This window comes from Puma concolor, chromosome A2, assembly GCF_028749965.1.
Source record: "Puma concolor isolate L17-30 chromosome A2, mPumCon1.1.hap2, whole genome shotgun sequence".
Taxonomy (NCBI): domain Eukaryota; kingdom Metazoa; phylum Chordata; class Mammalia; order Carnivora; family Felidae; genus Puma; species Puma concolor.
In genome coordinates, this window is record NC_141668.1 from 112,731,619 (window position 1) to 112,750,429 (window position 18,811).

The following is an 18,811-nucleotide window of genomic DNA, read 5'->3' on the forward strand; positions in this document are numbered from 1 at the left end:
TGTTTGGACACACACATCGTAATGACACTCCCAAGAAATGCCTTCTTCTCTCTCAGGGTCCAGCGTGAGAGGCTGGCACGTATAAGGACATAAGTTGATTCCATAAGCAGGTTTGGCCGGTTTCTCAGCTATGGCTGACACTTGTGACCCAGTGTCACTCTGAGCCGCCTGCAGAGCTGGTCTCGGGACCAGAAAGTTTCAGGCGCTCTGAGGCAGGCCTAAGGAGCTGGAGGCAACTTGTTGACCAAAAAACCAACCCAAAGCAGTGTGGCTAATAGAGGTGTACATAGACCCCGCTCTGAAAGACGCCACCCAGGGTGGCTTCTGAGGTCTCCAGGTCCTCTGGGAGGGAGATTATTTTTTAAATGGAGCAGACTGGAAAAACAGAGGGAAAGGTGACAGTTGTCTGGGTTTTCCCCACAGACGGTGGAGTAGAGAAGGCCTGGAGCTGAACTGGGAATGGGACTTTAGGACACTCCCTGGAAGGGACGGACTGGAGTCAGGGGTGACCTGAGGTCCCCTCTCCCTTCCTAAAAGCAACGGGCAATGGTGTTGAAACTCAACAGCAGAGACGTTCCAGAGCATGCAAGAAGGCAGGCCCACACAGTGGCTGGTATCTGCCCAAGCAGCTGGTCTCAGTTATTCAGACATGGACACGCTTCCATTTCAGTTGGCATAAACCTCTGCCCTGAGGCCACCCCCCTGCTCCCCACCACTCTGGCTGCCATGATTCCTCCTCCAGGAACCCCTCACCCTATTTGATATACAGAGATGCAGACACAGGGTTAACTTCTGTTGCCGGAGACCTCCAGGACTTTCTGATGGGTCAGGGCTGGTTGTGAAATCGCCTAAACATTACCTCTGACATTGGCCCCAACTCCAAAAGGGTGTTTATTGACCTGAATCATCTCCAGGGGGTAGAGGCAGAGTAGGTAGGCCGGTGGCCTTCCCATCACAGTTCTCTTCCAAATCCCAGGGCCCAACTGCCTCAACCACCCACCCCACCTTCTTATTGCCATCGGCGGCCACCACAGTGCAGACACTGATTTCCCAGAGACAGCTCAGTTTAAGCTACTGGGGGCTTGTCACATCTAAGTGGAGCAAAAGCAATGGAACCGAGAGACCTCCCCACAAGGTGACGTCAGCGTGGAGACTGTGAAAACCACTCACAGCCAAGGAAGGGCAGCCAGTTGGCCATTCCCAACCCACTCACCCACCGCCCTGCGCCGCCCCCTTTGGGGACCAAAGGTCCTCTTTATTTCGTTGACTTCCAACTAGGACAGCCTCCCCACTCAACCGAGGAAAGCCCCCAAAGTCTAGGACTTGGACAATAAAAATGCCTACTTTCAATCCTTTGTCCTCTTTTTGTATATCGATCAAATAATGCCCCATATACCACACAGTTCTCAGAAGTTAAACCAAGAACACGCAACTGTACAGCCAAATAAGTCAGAGTGGAGAGTAAGTCAGAATGGAGAATTAATGACGATGCTTGACAACTCTCTCTCTCTTTCTCTCTCTCCTCTCTTTCTCCTCACCCCCTTCCTCCCTCCCTCCTTCCCTCTCTTCTCCTCTGTCTCCATCTGACACATATGCAGAGACACACGCTCTCTTCTGGAGGATATCTTTAAGAAAGATATTGCCAGAACTGGTAGGAACTATTAACAGCCCATTACGATAGGCAGTTTGTACAGCTGCCCTGAAGCTATGATTTTAAACTGGGTCTTTAAAAGTCCACATCTCTGTGTTTTTAACGTGCAGCTACCTGGATTATATACACCTTGTTGAAAAACAGGAGAAATGCTATAGCTGTGCTAGGGTTGGGTGATTACTGAGACACAAAGAGAGCTATAATCTACATCACACCGTGAGACAAGAGGCCTGGGAGACAGGTAAACATCCATGGAACAGGAGACGCTCACTCGTCACTAGGCCAAATGGTTACCACCAATAATTCTTTTCCCCGAATAACATAAACAAGCAGGGCTTTCCCTGTTTCGCACGAGAGAAGGGGAGCAGCAGGCGACCAGCTGTCTTACGGTGTATCGTCCCAACGCCTTTTCTAACAGCAAGACAAATCCTTGATGGAAAATGTACAAAGTAATTGAGCTGGCAAGAAATCAGAAGGAAATACCCAGACCCCTTTCTCCCTAGTTATACACGTAGGACACCTCTGAAGCTCACAATCAAACAGGAAGACAGAACAAAGGTTACTATATATACAGTTTTGATGTTCTTATCTGCTTAGGTGGCTTTCTGGAGTTGTCGGCGTTGATTTCAAAGGAATGCCCTTGCAACAGGAAATCAAGTCCAGTACAAAAAATAAAGTCATGTGGAATTTTTGAAAACTGCCATACGGTAGAATCCGTATCCTGGTTGTTATAATGAAAATAGAACTCCTGCTTCTTAATTTAAAAAAAAAAAAATGATAAAGTCTAAATCTCATCTTTGTGGGCACTGCTGTGCCTGACGTTAAAACGTATGTGAAGTAGGTCATGAAGAAAGCAGTCCCGAAGGGTATGCTACAGGAAGAAGGGCAGAGGCCAGCGTGAATGGAGCCAAGTGCGTCTGGAGCAGCACTCGGCAGGGGGGAAGGGGGGGACTTACTTGGGTGTGCCCGTAGGTTTCCAGTACCTGCAGAAGAGGTACTGTCCATCGGCATTGACCAGGTGAGGCAGGTCCTGGTATGGAACGCTCTGTGGGGTCTGCCTGGGAGAACTTTCCTCCGGCATTCTGAAAGGATCTCCAAGTCCTTGGAAGAAAAGAAGACATATTCCGAAGTCAGAAATACGGCAAAAACACACAGAGATGGGGAGCAAAGCCTCGTTCGGTGTCAGAAACATTTAAAGCAGTTTAAAAGGACCCCCTCCATTTCAAAGACTTAAAAAAAAAACAAAAACATATTTCTTGCAGTCTCTCCAAGACTGAAAAATCCCATTTGTTCTTAAGAAAATGCTCACTTTATTTTTTAAGTGCCTCATTACAGCTTTTTTCCCCCCTTCCCATCTGTGTTTATTTTAAATAATTTCAGGAAACTTCATCTTAAAGACTATTTTAGCTGTAATCAAGTGGAAATTATACTCAGCTCTGTGGGTATAAAGACGCAGCTGCAAGAAGACCCATCTATCTTAAAATCCCCAAGGAAGTTTCAAAGGGGCACAATAATGAGGTGGATGATACTCCAATTAATGCCTCCTGTGTCTGAAATTCCAAAGATTCCATGACAAACCTGTTTCCATCATGTCCTGGCTTTTGCATTCCACAACCACGACAGCATGGAGAATCAGAGCCAGGCAAATAAGGGCTGTTCCCTCATCTCGGCGGTCACAGGGCGGCATTCAAGCAGTTCCCCAGGCCCTGTCCCCCACCCCGCGCCCTGCCCCCAGAGCCAGTCTTGAGGGCTTTCGGGGTGCTGAGCCCGGGAGCCTGCTTCCAGCTCGCACTGGAAGCTCTCCGGGGCTCCCCCTCCGTCCCCAGGGGCGGGGAACAGGCGCGCGCGACGCCCCACTACTAGTTCAGGTCATCACTTTTCGTACACAAATCCATGGAGGGGTTCGGAGAGGAGAGGGGCTCGCGAGCCCGGCACCCCCTGCCCCGGAAACTGGGAAACCAGCTCCGCGCACACCGAGGCACCTCGCACACGCACAAATGCGGGTCCCCGAGGCAAAGTCACCCCCGAGGCTCCAGACAAACTTTGCTTCCTGCCTGTCTCCGACAGCGCAGGGAACGGAGCCCCGCAGCTGTCACTGGAAAAGCCACGGGAAAAACCGGGAGACTTCGCCGGGCGTGTGCACGGGGCCGGAGGTGACCGGGAAAATGGAGTTGACGGGGACAAGTTGGTTTGGGGGCTGGTGCGAGGGAGCAGGGGAGGGCGCGCGCACACACGCGCACACACAGACACGCGCGCACACACTCGTGCACAGACGCGCGCGCACCAGGGGCGCGGGAGCCCACGCCGAGCATGCCGGGGACCCCCGAGGCTGCTCCCCACCAGTGGGGACTGCACTCGCAGGCTGGGGCGGGGGCCGGGAGGCAGTTACCGGGGCCACGAGCGCCGCTGTCGCGTTCCCCGAGCGCCGCGGGTCCTCGTCTGCGGCGGGCCAGAGCCGGGCCGAGCTGCGCGCCGCCGGCTCCGCGGCGACAGGGCGCGGCGTCTGCGCTGCCACTTTATCCCCGGGCCCGCTCGGCGGCGGGGGCGGCCCGAGGTGGGTGGGGACGCGCGGGACCGGCGGGCGGTGCGGGGAGGCGGCGCCCGGGGCCCACGTGTGCCCGGCCCGCGGGGAGGAGCGGGGGCGCAGCCCGCGGACCCGGCCACGCGCTCCTCCCCTCCCAGCCTCGGGGGAGGCCGCGCCCCGGGGTGGCCGCCCGGGGGCCGTCACGAGGCCTGGAACCCAGCCGGGCTCTCCCGAGTGTCAGCGCGGGAGGGCTCGCCACACCCACGCGCAACACACCTCGCGCACACAGACCCGCATAGGGACACACACGGACACCACACAATCTGCAAATGCACACGGACCACATGCGTGCACAGACCCACACACAGATAGTACACGTGCAGACACAGGGACACATGCGGATACATGTAGACACTACATGTGCACAAGGACACACGCCACACATGCAGGCATGCACAGACTTCCCCACAGATACACACGCATGGACACATACAGACACACAAAAAATATACCACCCACATACAGATACTCGGTACACAAAGGCAGACACATGACATCCACAGAGACACAAACTCACATAGACACACACAGAAAGAAACAGACACACACACGCAGAGACACACGTAGACATCAAGTATACACACATGACATGCACATATGGGCAGACACTCATATACAGACACATTCACACCCGCACAGAGATGCACATGATCAGACACCCACATAGAAAGTGGGTTGGGGGTGCACAAACCCCCAGGAGGTAGGGTAAAGGCAGACTAGTGTAGGCCTTATCCCTCTACCCCTATACCCAGCAACCGTCCCTACGTTCTAGGAGACCGGCCCCCAAACGAAATCTCGGGTGGATCTACACAGGCCAGGGGAAGGTCTGAACACTATCCAGTACAACTAGCAATGTAGATTGTGGGGGTGCAGGAACCAGTGTTGGATTTAGGGTCCAGACCACCTGCAGCAGCTCCTCCATTTGTCCTGTGAGCCTTAATCTCCTCACCTGTAGCCTGGGTGCAACCATACCTGTGTCCCCAAGGAGTGTGACCAAGGTCCCCAGCTCACACTGACTTCAGCTGGCCTTTTCACCTTTTCTTCTTTCATAAATAACTTTATCCCATTGCAATGTGGAAAAGAACTGCTGTACTCCAGAAGCTGGTGTCTCAATGTCACATTGTCTGTGTGCAGGAGGCCCAGGCTGCTTAGAGCCTGTGATCTAACTTAAGAAATAAAACAATAGCCTTTGAGAAGCTATGGGCTGTAAGTGCTGCCAAGCTCAGCCAGCCCTCTGGCCTCAAGCAGTTCACCAACCAGGCCTGGGACAGAGAAGGGTAGCTAAATGCAGCTTTACAATATCCATGCGAGGCAGCAATCGGGGCAGGGAGCTGGGGGCTGGCTTTCAAGCTGGCCATGCTAAATACACTGTATTTACTTGGATGGTAATTTGTTCAAGGTGGGGGCAGGGCGGCAGCTGGGGATCTAATGGATGCTATGGGGGGGGGGGGGCAAAGCGCACCTTGTACACAGCTGTGGTTTCAGTGTTTTCCAGCTCCAATATTCCAACATTTTAAATAGACAGTGTGAAAGGCTTGAGGACAGATTTTGCTGAAGTTGTCAGCAGAGCCTCAGTAGAAATGGTGGTAGAGAGTTGGAAGCTCTGCGTCCTTGGTTACCGACATAGATGAGAGCATGGTGTGTGGTCAGCAGGTTGGGAAACCATGAGTTAAGACATTGAGACTGTGCTGTTCTGTATCTGGCTTTTTTTTTTTTTTAATTAAACTTTTTATTTTGAGATACAGGTAGATCTGCATGCAGTTGTTAACAAATTATCCAGAGAAATGCTGTGTACCCTTTACCCAGTTTCCCCCAATCTTACGAAACTGTAGGATGATATCACAACCAGGATATTGACATTGATACAGTCTAGATGCAGAACATTCGATCACCACAAAGATCCCTTGTGTTGCCCTTCTGTAGCCACATCTACTTCCTTCCCACCCCCATTCCCTTCATAACCCCTGCCAAGCATTAATTAGTTCTCCATTTATAAAATTTTCTCATTTCAAGAATGTTCTATAAAGTCACACAGTATATGACCTTTGAGGATTCACCTTTTCATTCAGCATCTCCAGGCAGTGTGTGTAGCATTCTGTGGTGTGGACGTACCACACAGTTTGTTGAGGGACTTCTGGGTCATTACCAGCTTGGGGCTATCACAAATAAAAATGCTTTTGGCACTCCTGTAGAACTTTTTGTGTGAACAGGAGTCCTCATTTCTCTGGGATAAATTCCCAGAAGGGCAATTGCTGGGCTATAAGGAAATTACATGTTGTTTAAGAACCTGCCCAAAAGTGTTCTAGAGTGGCGATACCATTTCACATTCCTGATGTGAGAGGTCTAGGTTCTCAGCGACCTTGTCAGCATCTAGTGTTGTCAATATATGTATTTTTATTTTAGCCTTTTCCTCCTCACCATCTTTTCTCCTCTCCCTTTGGGACTCAGATGATATAGTATTAGATCTTTCGTTATAGTCCTATAGGTCTCTGAGGCTCTCTTCAGTTGTTTTCCAGTCTATGTTCCCTCTGTTGTTCAGACTGGGTAATTTCCAGTGCCCTGTCTTCCAGTTCACTGCTTCTTTCTTCTTCTCCATTCTGCCTCTGAACCCATCCTCTGAGCTTTTTGACCCCAGTATTAAACTTTTCAGTTCTACAATTTCCATTTGGAAATTCTAATGAAGATTAGATCTTCTCTTCCTAGGCTGAGAATCTAGTTTTCATTAGTTTCAGCCATGTTTGTACTTGCTCCTTGAAGCACTTTTATCATGGCTGCTTTAAAATCTCTGTTCTTTCAGTTGGCATCTGTTGATTGTCTTTTTTCGTTCAATTTCAGATCTCTCTGGTTCTTGGTGAGATATGTGATTTTCTACAGAAACCAGATGATCTTGTATTACATTGTGAGACTCTGGATCTTATTTAAAGCTTCTGTCTTAGCTGATCCTCTCTGACACTGCTGTGGGCCAGGGGACAGGCAGGTGGCCATGTGGCCTCATTAGTCCCAGGTGGAGCTAAACACACAGGTTGCCCACTCAGTCTTGGTGGGTGTGGGTGTGGGTGTGGGTGTGGGCCACTTTTTTCTTCTGTGTTGTCTGACTAGTGTAGAAAGGCCAACGTCTGAAACTTTTATGGCTTATTTATGTTTTCTCTCTCCTGGTCCTTGGGCTGGAAAGGGCAGGCTTTGGTTAAGTATCATTTGGTCTGTGCCCTTGGCATTTTTGGGTTGCTGGCTTCTCTAGCTGCAAGACTGGAATATCTGAGGCAAAACGAAAACTCAGGAACTTGCCACCATGTCATTCCTTGGCTCCTGAGGTCTCTAGTTGGTCTGCCTATTTTCTCCCCTTTCAGAGCCTCTTTCAGTTCGGTTTACATATGATGTCCAGGGTTTTTAGTGGGATTTACCTGGAGGAATAGGAAAAAACACACCTCCTGTGCCATTGCAGATGCAGATGTCCTGTATCTGGCTATATATTTCAGCAATTCTTACCAACCCACGCGCCCAGAAAGACCTCAGAACCCAGTCTCTCTAGACTGGACTGCTCTAGAGACAGTCACCTCCCAGAAAAGTGCCAGTTGGCAGGATATGCCCCTACTGCCTGGGATGAAAAAGCAGGCCAGCAATTCAAGTAAAAGCAGCATCTTTCTGCTCCCACTAGTGTCTTGTGTGGCCTTCCAGAGATGCTCTGAGGTTTGAGCTGAGTGGAACATGCTGGAAATATCTGTGGGGAGGAAGGCAGTAAGAGCAAACTAGGAGACGTTAAGAAAGCCAGGAGTGTCTCTTATTAGAAATGTTGGTATGTGTGAATTAACTTCTACTGCTTTTTTGCAATCCTAGGAATGTGGGTGGTGGCATATTTCAACTACAAATCACTCCTGGATGGAGAGAAGTGGAGCTTGGGAGTTGAGATGGTAATTAGAGTGAATAACGAAAGATGTAAGACTTTGTACAAACTTAAAGGAAAATGAACTTGAGCAAAAATACGTAAACTCTGAAATATGCTCCACGGACCAGCTGTGTGACTTCTGGTGACTGACTTTGCCTCGCTGAGACTGCCTCCCCACCTGAAACAGGGTGATACGAATACCCACTCTGGGCCTTGGCCACAGTCAGTTCAGATCGTGTCTGTGCCGCACTCAGCACAGGGCCTGGTGGGCAGCCAGCTTGCGCTAAATCAAGAGTGGCAGCGTGTGGCCCAAGAAAAAGTACTTTTTCATCTGAACAAAAATTTTAATGTGAATTTTTAAAATTGGTAATGTCACACGCAAATCCAGATTCCCAGCTTCTCTTGAAGAGCAGAGAGATGTGGGCACAAGGGGCCAGAGTGTTGGATGTGTTGAGCATGAGGTGCCTGTAGGGGAGGCTGGATTTGTAGGTCTAGAAGTGAAGACAAAGGTCAGGCCAGAGATGTGGGAGTTGGCCCAGAAACGATCCCTGCATCTGTGGAATACAGTACACTCACCTCCAGAGAATAAGCAGGTGAAGGTATGACTTGGCATCCCACGCACTGCATTTAGTCTGCGGGAGTTTGAGCTTGGCCAATGCTGAGCTTTCAAAATATTTGAATTAGTGGCCAGCTTTTAAAAACCAGGACATTTCACATGATAGTGCTGGTCCCTGGGTTTCCTCTGAAAGGCAAAAAGCCTGTCAACACGGGGCCACATTGGTGCCTGGCAGTGGTCAGCAGCGTGGTTGGATGGAACCTGTCCTCTTTGGGTGACACATGCATCTGCCCGTCTGCTAGCCCTACTGCTGAGCCCACCTAAAGAAAAGCTAATCCTCCAAATTCATTCTATGAGGCCAGCATTACCATGCAACTAAAACTAGATAAAGACATTACAAAAAAGAGAACTATAGGCCAATAACTCTGATGAACATAGATGTAAAACTCCTCAACAGAATATTAGCAAACTGAATCCAACAATACATGAAAAAAAAAATCATTCACCACGATCTGGGATTTATTCCTGGGATGTAACGGTGGTTCAATATTCACATATCAATCAACGTGATACACCACATTAATAAAAGAAAGGATTAAAAACCATATGATGACTTTAATCAATAAAGAAAAAGCATTTGACAAAGTACAACATACATTCATGATAAAAACCTTTGACAAATAGGTTTAGAGGGAACATACCTCAACATAATAGAGGCCATACATACATGAAAAAGACACAACTAACATCATACTCCATTATGAAAAACTGAGAGCTTTCCCTCTAAGGTCAGGAAGAAGACAGGGATGTCTACTCTCACCACTTTTATTCAACATAGTACTGGAAGTCCTAGCCACAGCAATGAGATAAGAAAAAGGAATAAAAGGCATCGAAATTGGCAAGGAAGAAGTAAAACTTTCACTATTTGCAGGTGACATGATACTATGTATAAAAAAAAAAACCTAAAAACTTTGCCCAAAAACTATTAGAATTTAAGGTCATGGGATACAAAATCAATGCCCAGAAATCCATCACATTTCTATACACTAATAATGAAGCAACAGAAAGAGAACTTAAGAAAGCAATCTCAATTACAATTGTACCCAAAATAATAAAATACCTAGGAACAAACTTAACTAAGAAGGTGAAAGACCTGTGTCTGAAAAGTATAAAACATTAACAAAAGAAATTGAAGATGACACAGAGAAATGGAAAGATATCCCATGTTCATGGATTGGAAGAACAAATATCATTAAAATGTGTATACTACTCAAAGCAATCTACAGATTAAATGCAATCCCTATCAAAATATCAACAGCATTTTTCATGAAACTAGAACAAATAATCCTAAAATTTGCATGGAATCACAAAAGACCCCAAAGAGCCAAAACAATCTTGAAAAAGAGAAAGCTGGAGGCCTCACAATTCCAGATTTCAAGTTATACTACAAAGCTGTCGTAATCAAGACAGTATGGTACTGTCACAACAGTAGACACATATATCAATAGAACAGGATAGAGAGCTCAGAAACAAACCACACAACTAACATCATACTCAGTTATGAAAAGCTGAGAGCTTTCCCTCTAGGGTCAGGAATAAGACAGGGCTGCCCACTCTCCCCTCTTTTATTCAATATAGCTCAGAAACAAACCTACAATTTTATGGTCAATTAATCTTCAAAAAGGAAGGCAAGAATATGCAGTGAGGAACAGACAGTCTCTTCAACAAATGGTGTTGGGAAAGCCAGGCAGCTACATGCAAAAGAATGAAACTGTACCACTTTCTTACATCATATACAAAAGTAAAGTCAAAATGGATTTAAGTACCTAAATGTGAGACCTAAAACCATAAAAATCCTTGAAGAGAGCACAAGTAGTAATTTCTCTGACATCAGCCATACCAACATTTTTCCAGATAGGTCTCCCGAGGCAAGGGAAATAAAAGTAAAAATAAACTATTGGGGCTACATCACAATAAAAAGCTTCTGCACAGTGCAGGAAATAATTAACAAAACTAAAAGACAACCTACGGGATGGGAGGAGATATCTGCAAATGACATAACTGATAAAGGGTTAGTAGACAATATATAAGGAACTTACACAACTCAACAGCCCCCAAAGCAAATAATCTGATTAAAATGGGCAAAAGACATGAACAGACATCTCTCCAAAGAGGACATCCAGGTGGCCAACAGATACATGAGAAGATGCTCAATATCACTCACCATCAGGGAAATGCAAATCAAAATGACAATGAGATATCACCTCATATCTGTCAGAGTGGCTAAAATCAAAAGCACAAAGAAACAGCAAGTGCTGGCAAGGATGTAGAGAAAAAGGAACTTTTGTGCATTATTGGTGGAAATTCAAACCAGGGCAATCACTGTGGAGAACACTATGGAGGCCTGAATGGTTCAGTTAGTTGAGCTGCGGACTCTTGATTTTTGGCTCAGGTCATGGTCCCTTGGTCCCATGGTCATGGGATTGAGCCCTGTCTTGGGCTTGTGCTGAGTGTATAGCCTATTAAGATTCTCTCTCTTTCTCTCTCTTCCTCTGCCCACCCCCTCCGCTCTCTCTAAAAATGATTTTTTAAAAAAGTTAAAAATAGATCCTGTAATCACACTACTGGATGTTTACCCGAAGAATACAAAAACACGAATTCAGAAGAATACACTCACCTCTATGTTTATAGCAGCATTATTTACAATAGCCAAGATATGGAAGCAGCCCAAGTATTCATCAACTGATGAATGGATAAAGAAGATGTGATATATACATATGATATACATATACATTACTCAGTCATGAAAAAGAATGAAATCTTGCCATTTGCAATGGCATGGATGGAGCTAGAGAGTATAATGCTAAGTGAAGTCAGTCAGAGAAAGACAAATACCCATACAATTTCACTCATATGTAGAATTTAAGAAACAAAACAAATGAGGAAAGGGGAGAAAGAGAGAGATGCAAACCAAGAAACAGACTCTTAACTACAGAGAAGAAAGTGATGGTTACCAGAGGGAAGAGGGGTCAGGAGATGGGTTAAACAGGTGATGGGGATTAAGGAGGGCACTTGTGAGGAGCACTGGGTGATGTATGAAAGTGTTGAATCACTATATGGTACACTTGACTTGAAACTAATATAATACTATAGGTTAACTATCTTGGAATTAAAATTCTTAATTTAAAAAAAATTTTTTAATGTTTATTGATTTTTGAGAGAGAGAGAGAGAGAGAGAGCGAGCATGAGCAGGGGAGGGGCAGAGAGAGAGGGAGACACAGAATCTGAAGCAGGCTCCAGGTTCTGAGTCGTCAGCATACAGCCCGATGCAGGGCTTGAACCCAAGAACCGCAAGATCATGACCTGAGCCAAAGTCAGATGCTTAACCGACTAAGTCACCCACCCATGGTTTACATTCTTTATGCCTCTGTAAAAGGAGGATCATTAAGAATCCTATTGAGGAGGGCACCTGTTGGGATGAGCACTGGGTGTTGTATGGAAACCAATCTGACAATAAATTTCATATTAAAAAAAAGAATCCTATCTAGCTCATGCAACTGCCTGGGACAGGACAGGTTAATTGCTTAGCATGAATGTCTGGCATAGGAGGGCAGGGTGCCACGTAGTGTCACCATTATTAAGTTAAGGGAACATATGCATGTTTGAAAAGTTCTGATGAGGGGCGCCTGGGCGGCTCAGTCGGTTAAGCGTCTGACTTTGGCTCAGGTCACAATCTCGTGATTTGTGAGTTTGAGACCCGTGCCGGGCTCTGTGCTGACAGCTGGAGCCTGGAGCCTGCTTCAGATTCTGTGTCTCCCTCTCCCTCTGCCCCTCCCCTGCTCATGCTCTGACTCTCTTTGTCTTTCAATAATAAAGAAACATTAAAGAAAAAGAAAAAGTTCCAATGAGAAGTTCCAATGAGAACCAGAGTTAACAGTGAATTATGAGTCTCCTTCCCACTCCTGCACCCTTGTTTCTGTCTCCAGAGGAAAACACCTCTGCAGGTTATTGCGTGGCTTACTGGAAATGCTCTGAGGTCTGAGGAGCGTGGAACATGCCAGAAATACCTGTGAGAGAGAAACTAAGACACTGGGGTATCAGAAGGGAGTCACTGCATTTCTGGTGGCTCCATTGTGCTGGGCTTCTTGAAGAGGCGGGACCAAACTGTTGAGTGGGTGTTAAGGACAGGGCTTGAGAACCATTTCTTCCGGGGAGGGAGGAGGTCTGTTGCTTCAGTGACCCCAGTAAATGGCCTTTTGCATTGTGACTTTGTGCAAGTTTGCACTGCCTCTAGGTAGACAGTGTCAGAATGGAGTTAGATTCTGTGACTCAGCTGGTGTCACAGAATTGTTTCATGCGGGGAAAACCCCACCTGTCTGGTGACCAGGAGTGTCAGAAGGGAAGTGTTCTGTGTGAAAGGAGAAACTCTTGGAGAGAAGAACTGGGTTTTTCCCTACTCAGGAGGACTACTGGGTTTTTCCAGTACAAAAAGAAAGGAAAAAAGAAATACTTTGTACTATACACATTACCTACAAAAAAAGGACAGAACCAACAAAGTCACGTACCCAATGCTATAACAGAGAGGTCAATAAGTATTCTTAATATTGCTGGGAAAATGTGTGTTGATTCTGTTGCTCTTATTGAAATGGTTGTAAAAATTTCCCCCAAAATCATTTCTGCCTTGGCCCCTTTCCCTACAAAATGTTAAGCTCCTTCTACATAAATTCTTCCTATTTAGGTTTAGAGATTTAGGGCCAGTGATGCCCATGGTTAGGAAAGGCGCCTGGGTGGCTCAGTCATTTAAGCATCTGACTCTTGATTTCAGCTCAGGTCATGATGTCACAGTTTGTGGGTTCGAGCCCCACGTTGCGCTCTGTGCTGACGGCTCAGAGCCTGGAGCCTACTTTGGATTCTGTGTCATCCTCTCTCTGCCCCTCCCCCACTCTCACTCTGCCTCTCTCAAAATTAAACATTAAAAAAAGTTAAAAAAGAATCATGCAGGAAAAACAAAACAGGGAATTTTTCATCCTTTTAGTGTGGTTTCCACAGAAGTTGCACTAATCGGACCCAAAATAGGGAGGTAATTGAATAGGTGCCTTGCCAACACTGCCACCGACGTCACAGCGACCCCGCGAGAGGGCTCTAACGTGGAATTTGGCAGCTCGAGAAACTGCCCAAGTGGCAGAGCCAGACTCGACCTGATCCGCCCACGTCCTGTATTTGGTCCTTTGCTGCAGGCTGGCGTGTGGACCCAGGCTAATGGGGAAAATGCATGCAGGTGTTCAACATGCAGGGTATTAAATAACAGCTTCATGGTGAGAGTCCCGCTTTGCTCTCATCTTTCTGATGATGAGTAACAAGCAGTCTTCATTAGGTTTTCCTGTGTCTGTAACATTCCGTTTGTGCATCTCCCTTTTTAACCACTTGGCTTTGTTATAATTCATTTTATCTATTGGGTTACCTTAAATGTGTGGCAAGTGTTCATCTTCTATTTAGAGAAACCTTTTATGTTTATTTATTTTTGAGACAGAAACAGAACACAAGTGGGGGAGAGGCAAAGAGAGAGGGAGACACAGAATGGGAAGCAGGCTCCAGGCTCTGAGCTGTCAGCACAGAGTCCTGTGCGGGGCTCAAACCCAGCAACTGTGAGATCATAACCTGAGCCGAAGTCAGATGCTTAGCTGACTGAGCCACCCAGGCGCCCCTAACGAAACCTTTTAAAAATAAATGGAGTTTGAGGCGCCTGGGTGGCTCAGTCGGTTAAGCAGCCAAATCTTGATTTTGGCTCAGATCACAATCTCACGGTTCGTGAGTTCAAGCCTCCAGCTGGGTTCTATGCTGACAGCGTGGAGCCTGCTTGGGATTCTCTCTCTTCCTCTCTCTCTCTCTCTCTCTCTGCCCCTCCCCCACTCACACTCTGTCTCCCCCAACATACATAAACTTAAAACAAAAATAAAAATAAATGGAGTTTAAAATATGGGTTGATTTAAAGAAAGATATTAAGTAAATTACAGAGCACGTGGGACAAAGATAATGCAAAGTCAGAATGTCAGTGGTAGCCACAACTGAGATTGGGGACTCAGGGTGAAATGCTGGTAGGAGAGCAGGGTGTGGGCCTGGCCCCTCCCACTCTCCTGCTCCGTCTCTAACCTGCATTTCTGGGTTCCAGCTCCTTCCACACCAGTCTGCCACTGCACTTCTGGTCCTCAGCTTTCTGTGGGTCAGGATAGGATTGGCCCAGATGGTCTCCAGGGGTCTTTTCCAGCTCTCAGAAACATTCTGCGGATGGCTATTTTTGCTATGTATTTAAGCACCAGCACCAGCCCTACTGGGAAAGGCCATTAAGCACAATCAAACCTACCGAGATGAAAATACTGGTTCCCACCCACCCACCACCTTCTTTAAATGCATTTGGCAAGTCCGGAAAGCCAGCAATTAGTAATCTGGCCCAATCACTATAACGAGATCTGCACTCAGCGGTAAAGGAGAAATTCCTGCACTGACTAATCTGGTTAATGGACCAGTTAAAAGTTATACATGCTGAAAAATATTCCTTTGGGGTCATTAGAAGCGCAAATAAAATGGACCCCTGCTAACAAGTAACAGCAGCAGGTCACATGTGTGCATTTTCCTACTTTGTTTTATGCAAAATAAAAAAATAAAAAAATAAAAAAAATCCTGACTTCTTTTGAAATAGATGCGACTGACCTAATGCTAAGTTTTAGTCTTTGAAGGCAAATGAGGTAGTGGTTATGATTAGGCAGGGAAAGTCCAGGGATGGGTTGAGTAGCTCTGCAGAAACTGTTACATATGTATAGATATTTCCAGATAATCTAGGCAGGTCAGGGCAGGGAAGGAGCACACCGCACAGTTTTTCTAAACAATAGCACTTTTTCTCCTGGGCTGTTTTTAATTGGCTGGTTTTGGTCAAACAGGCCACTTGGCATGCCTGTTAAAGGCACGGACCTCAGGGTCTGACTCAGGTCTTGGACTTACAACCTGTGTGACCTTGGGCAAGTTACTTAGCCTGGCTGTGTTTCCATTTCCTTCTCAGTAAAATGGACGTAATAATAGAAGCTGCTTCACAGAATTGTAAGGATGAAATAAATGAACACATTAAAGTACTTAGGATAGTGCTCGGCAGGGGTGCCTGGGTGGCTCAGTCAGTCAAGCAGCTAAGCTAAGTGCAGACTCTTGATGATCTCACAGTTTGTGGAATAGAGCCCCATGTTGGGCTCTGTGCAGAGCCTGCTTGGGATTCTCTTTCTCTTCCTCTTTCTGTCTCTCTCTCTCTCTGCCCCTCCCACGTGTGCTGTCTCAAAGTAAATAAACATTAAAAAAAAAGAACAATGCTTGGCATATAGTAAATGCTTAATGTATGAGCTATATTAGTAGTAATAGCAGTAGAATACAGCCTCAACTCTCCAAGTTGCCTTTGTAAATACCATACACTGAGAATCTGCCTTCCGAAATCATGTTACCTTCTACAATATTAAATCTACATTTCAGTGTACGTCAAGCAAAAGTGGCAAGCCTTGGGTAGGATTTTACTGCTGGAAGATGTCCTAGATAGCATGGCATCAAAGCCATCTTTTTATAGGTAAAGCAGCTAAGACCAGAGAGGTAAGGGGACTTGCCCAAGGTTGTACAGCCCATTGGTGACCAGATCTGAATTAGAAAAAGAGTCCCGGGCCCCACCTTTTGCATCTCCTGGAACTATTTACATCATCTCCTTTCATTCCTAACAGGTTCTTAGTGTTCCCACTATGAAAAGCAGCCAGAAACCAGGAATACCTCGGGGTCTCTCACCCACACCCTGCCACAGACCTGTGTCAGATTTCTCACTCATTTGTTTGTTTGTTGCCCACCAGGCATTATTTACTACTTTCTACCAACAGCTATATTTCCTTTAAAGGAAGCCTCCACCACTATTGTGAATTCTTGGGGCAACTGTCAGTCGAGGTGCCCCCATCACTCTTGCCAACCAGGGCCCACGGAAGCCACTGCACTGTCCCTGACTAGATCTTGAGCAGAATGCTGTCAGACGGGAGGCCCAGGCAGAGCTCACTCATTCTCAGGCTTTCTGGGCAAGGCAAGGTAATTGGGTATACCCGCTGCACGTCCTGGTCCTCATTTGTTGTTTCCAAGCCTGGTCTTCTAGTCTCTAGTGTGTTCTATGAGCAGCCCAACAGACCTCTGATAAAGTCCCCTTGGCCTTGCATCGGCCAGATTTGATTTCTGTTGCTTGCCATCAAAGAACCTTGGCAGATACAACTTGACTTGTTGACTTAGCCTTCCAGAGCCCCTGGGAACTGGCAAGTGGAAGGAATGTTGGAGACATGGGGAGCAGGAAGTGCAGGGTATGCTGTTGAGGTGTCTGGGGAGAAGGAAAAGAGCTGAAGAGACTGAGAACTAAGGAGTCTCTTCAGATTGGCATGGAGAAGGCCCAGCAGCTGGAAGACTGGGAAACAGGAATTCTGTCAAGCGGAGAAGTTGGCCTATTGAAGTCCCCAAGAGTGGAGTGGGTGAGCGGTATGGTGTAGCTGACAGCGGGGAAACAGGAAAACAGACAATGGAGAGAGGGAAACTTCCCAGGACTCCTTCCTCCCTTAGGGAACAGCCACAGCAAAACAACAGGGAGCCCTTAAAAGTGAATCAGAAAATGGTTTTAAGGACAGCCTTGACAGTGGAAGTCAGTGTTCACTTGTTCTTTCTCTCCTTCATTGAACTCAGACTTCCTAAGCAGCCGCTACATGCCAGACACTGCACTGGATGCTGGGGTACGGAGCTAGAGCCGCCATCTCGCCCCTCGGGTGACTTGCAGTCTAATGAGCAAGAGGGACAAGAAAGCTACAATCGCAGCTGAGGAGGTAAGCACCCCAAGGGAGGTGTGTGTGCGGACGGACCACAAAGGATCAACCAATGGCTCACACACACGTGATGGCAACGTTCATCTTCAACAGCCAGAGGAGGATGTGTGAAGAGTCCAGGACAGTTCCAAGCGTGTGACCTGTCTTCTCTCAAACATGGGCTCTTGTCCTATTCCAGGCTTTGGCATGGAGGAAAGGAATATGAGTAGGCCAACTTGGGCTTTGCTCTGGTTCCCGAAGTCCCGATGGTTTACCAACCAGGCCCCCTAGGGACGTGCACAGGAACCCCTTAGTTCCTTACTACCGGAGGATGGTCCGCGGACCAGCAGCACTGACGTGCCCTAGGAGCCTGTTAGAAATAGGGAATTCCAGACCCACAAACCACAGTCTGCATTTTAACAAGATTCCTAGGTGGTTCACAAGCATGTTCACTTTTGAGAAGGGTTAGTCTAGTCAAACCCTTAGGTGAAACACTGAGATGTTCATTTAAGGATAGGTTGTTTAGAAGGACTCAGGTCAGGAACCAAGCCATGTCAGCCAGAAATAGGGTGCAACCAGTGTCCTTGTGACTAGTGGGGACAATGGCAGAGGGTTGAGGGAGGGCAGGAAGACTCGGTCAAGGCACGTCCCTGTGGGCTGAATATATCAGAGAGTCATTCGATTAAGATGCAGAAAGCCAGTTCCATCTAAATTTCAGGTCAGCAGTGATTTTCAGGATTAGTACATCCCATGCAGTATTTGACACATAGTTACACTAAAAAGCTATTCTTGTTTCTTCTAAATTCAAGTGTAACTAAGCATCCTGTGCTTTTATTTACCAAATCTGGCAACCCTAGTCTACCAGTGTTAGCTCTCAACACCTACAGGGTCTTCAAACTATTAAAACAAAGGGATTGAGGGGCGCCTGGGTGGCGCAGTCGGTTAAGCGTCCGACTTCAGCCAGGTCACGATCTCGCGGTCCGTGAGTTCGAGCCCCGCGTCGGGCTCCGGGCTGATGGCTCGGAGCCTGGAGCCTGTTTCCGATTCTGTGTCTCCCTCTCTCTCTGCCCCTCCCCCGTTCATGCTCTGTCTCTCTCTGTCCCAAAAATAAATAAACGTTGAAAAAAAAAATTTAAAAAAAAAAAAAAAAAACAAAGGGATTGAGAGGACCCAAAAGGACAGAATGAGTGACTAAGATTTAGAGATGTGTATATAATTAATTATAATATTTTCAACCCAGATATGAATGTAGTTGAATCACTAGCTTCTTTTCATAAAAGAGTAGGAG

General features: G+C 46.8%; 1 protein-coding gene across 6 annotated transcripts in view; it reads right to left on the reverse strand.

Moving 5' to 3' along the window:
* The window catches only part of MGLL (monoglyceride lipase), a 252,960-nt gene that overhangs the window by 116,722 nt on the left and 117,427 nt on the right, over positions 1-18,811 (reverse strand). For 3 of the 6 annotated variants that reach the window (XM_086697289.1, XM_086697290.1, XM_086697286.1), the window contains exon 2: positions 2,608-2,752. In XM_086697289.1, coding sequence (XP_086553415.1) covers positions 2,608-2,732 — 125 coding nt within the window. In that variant the 5' untranslated portion in view covers positions 2,733-2,752. Of the gene's footprint in view, positions 1-2,607; positions 2,753-3,229; positions 3,759-4,040; positions 4,237-18,811 lie in introns of those variants that run through there. The other 3 variants (XM_086697288.1, XM_086697284.1, XM_086697285.1) reach the window with 3 other exon arrangements.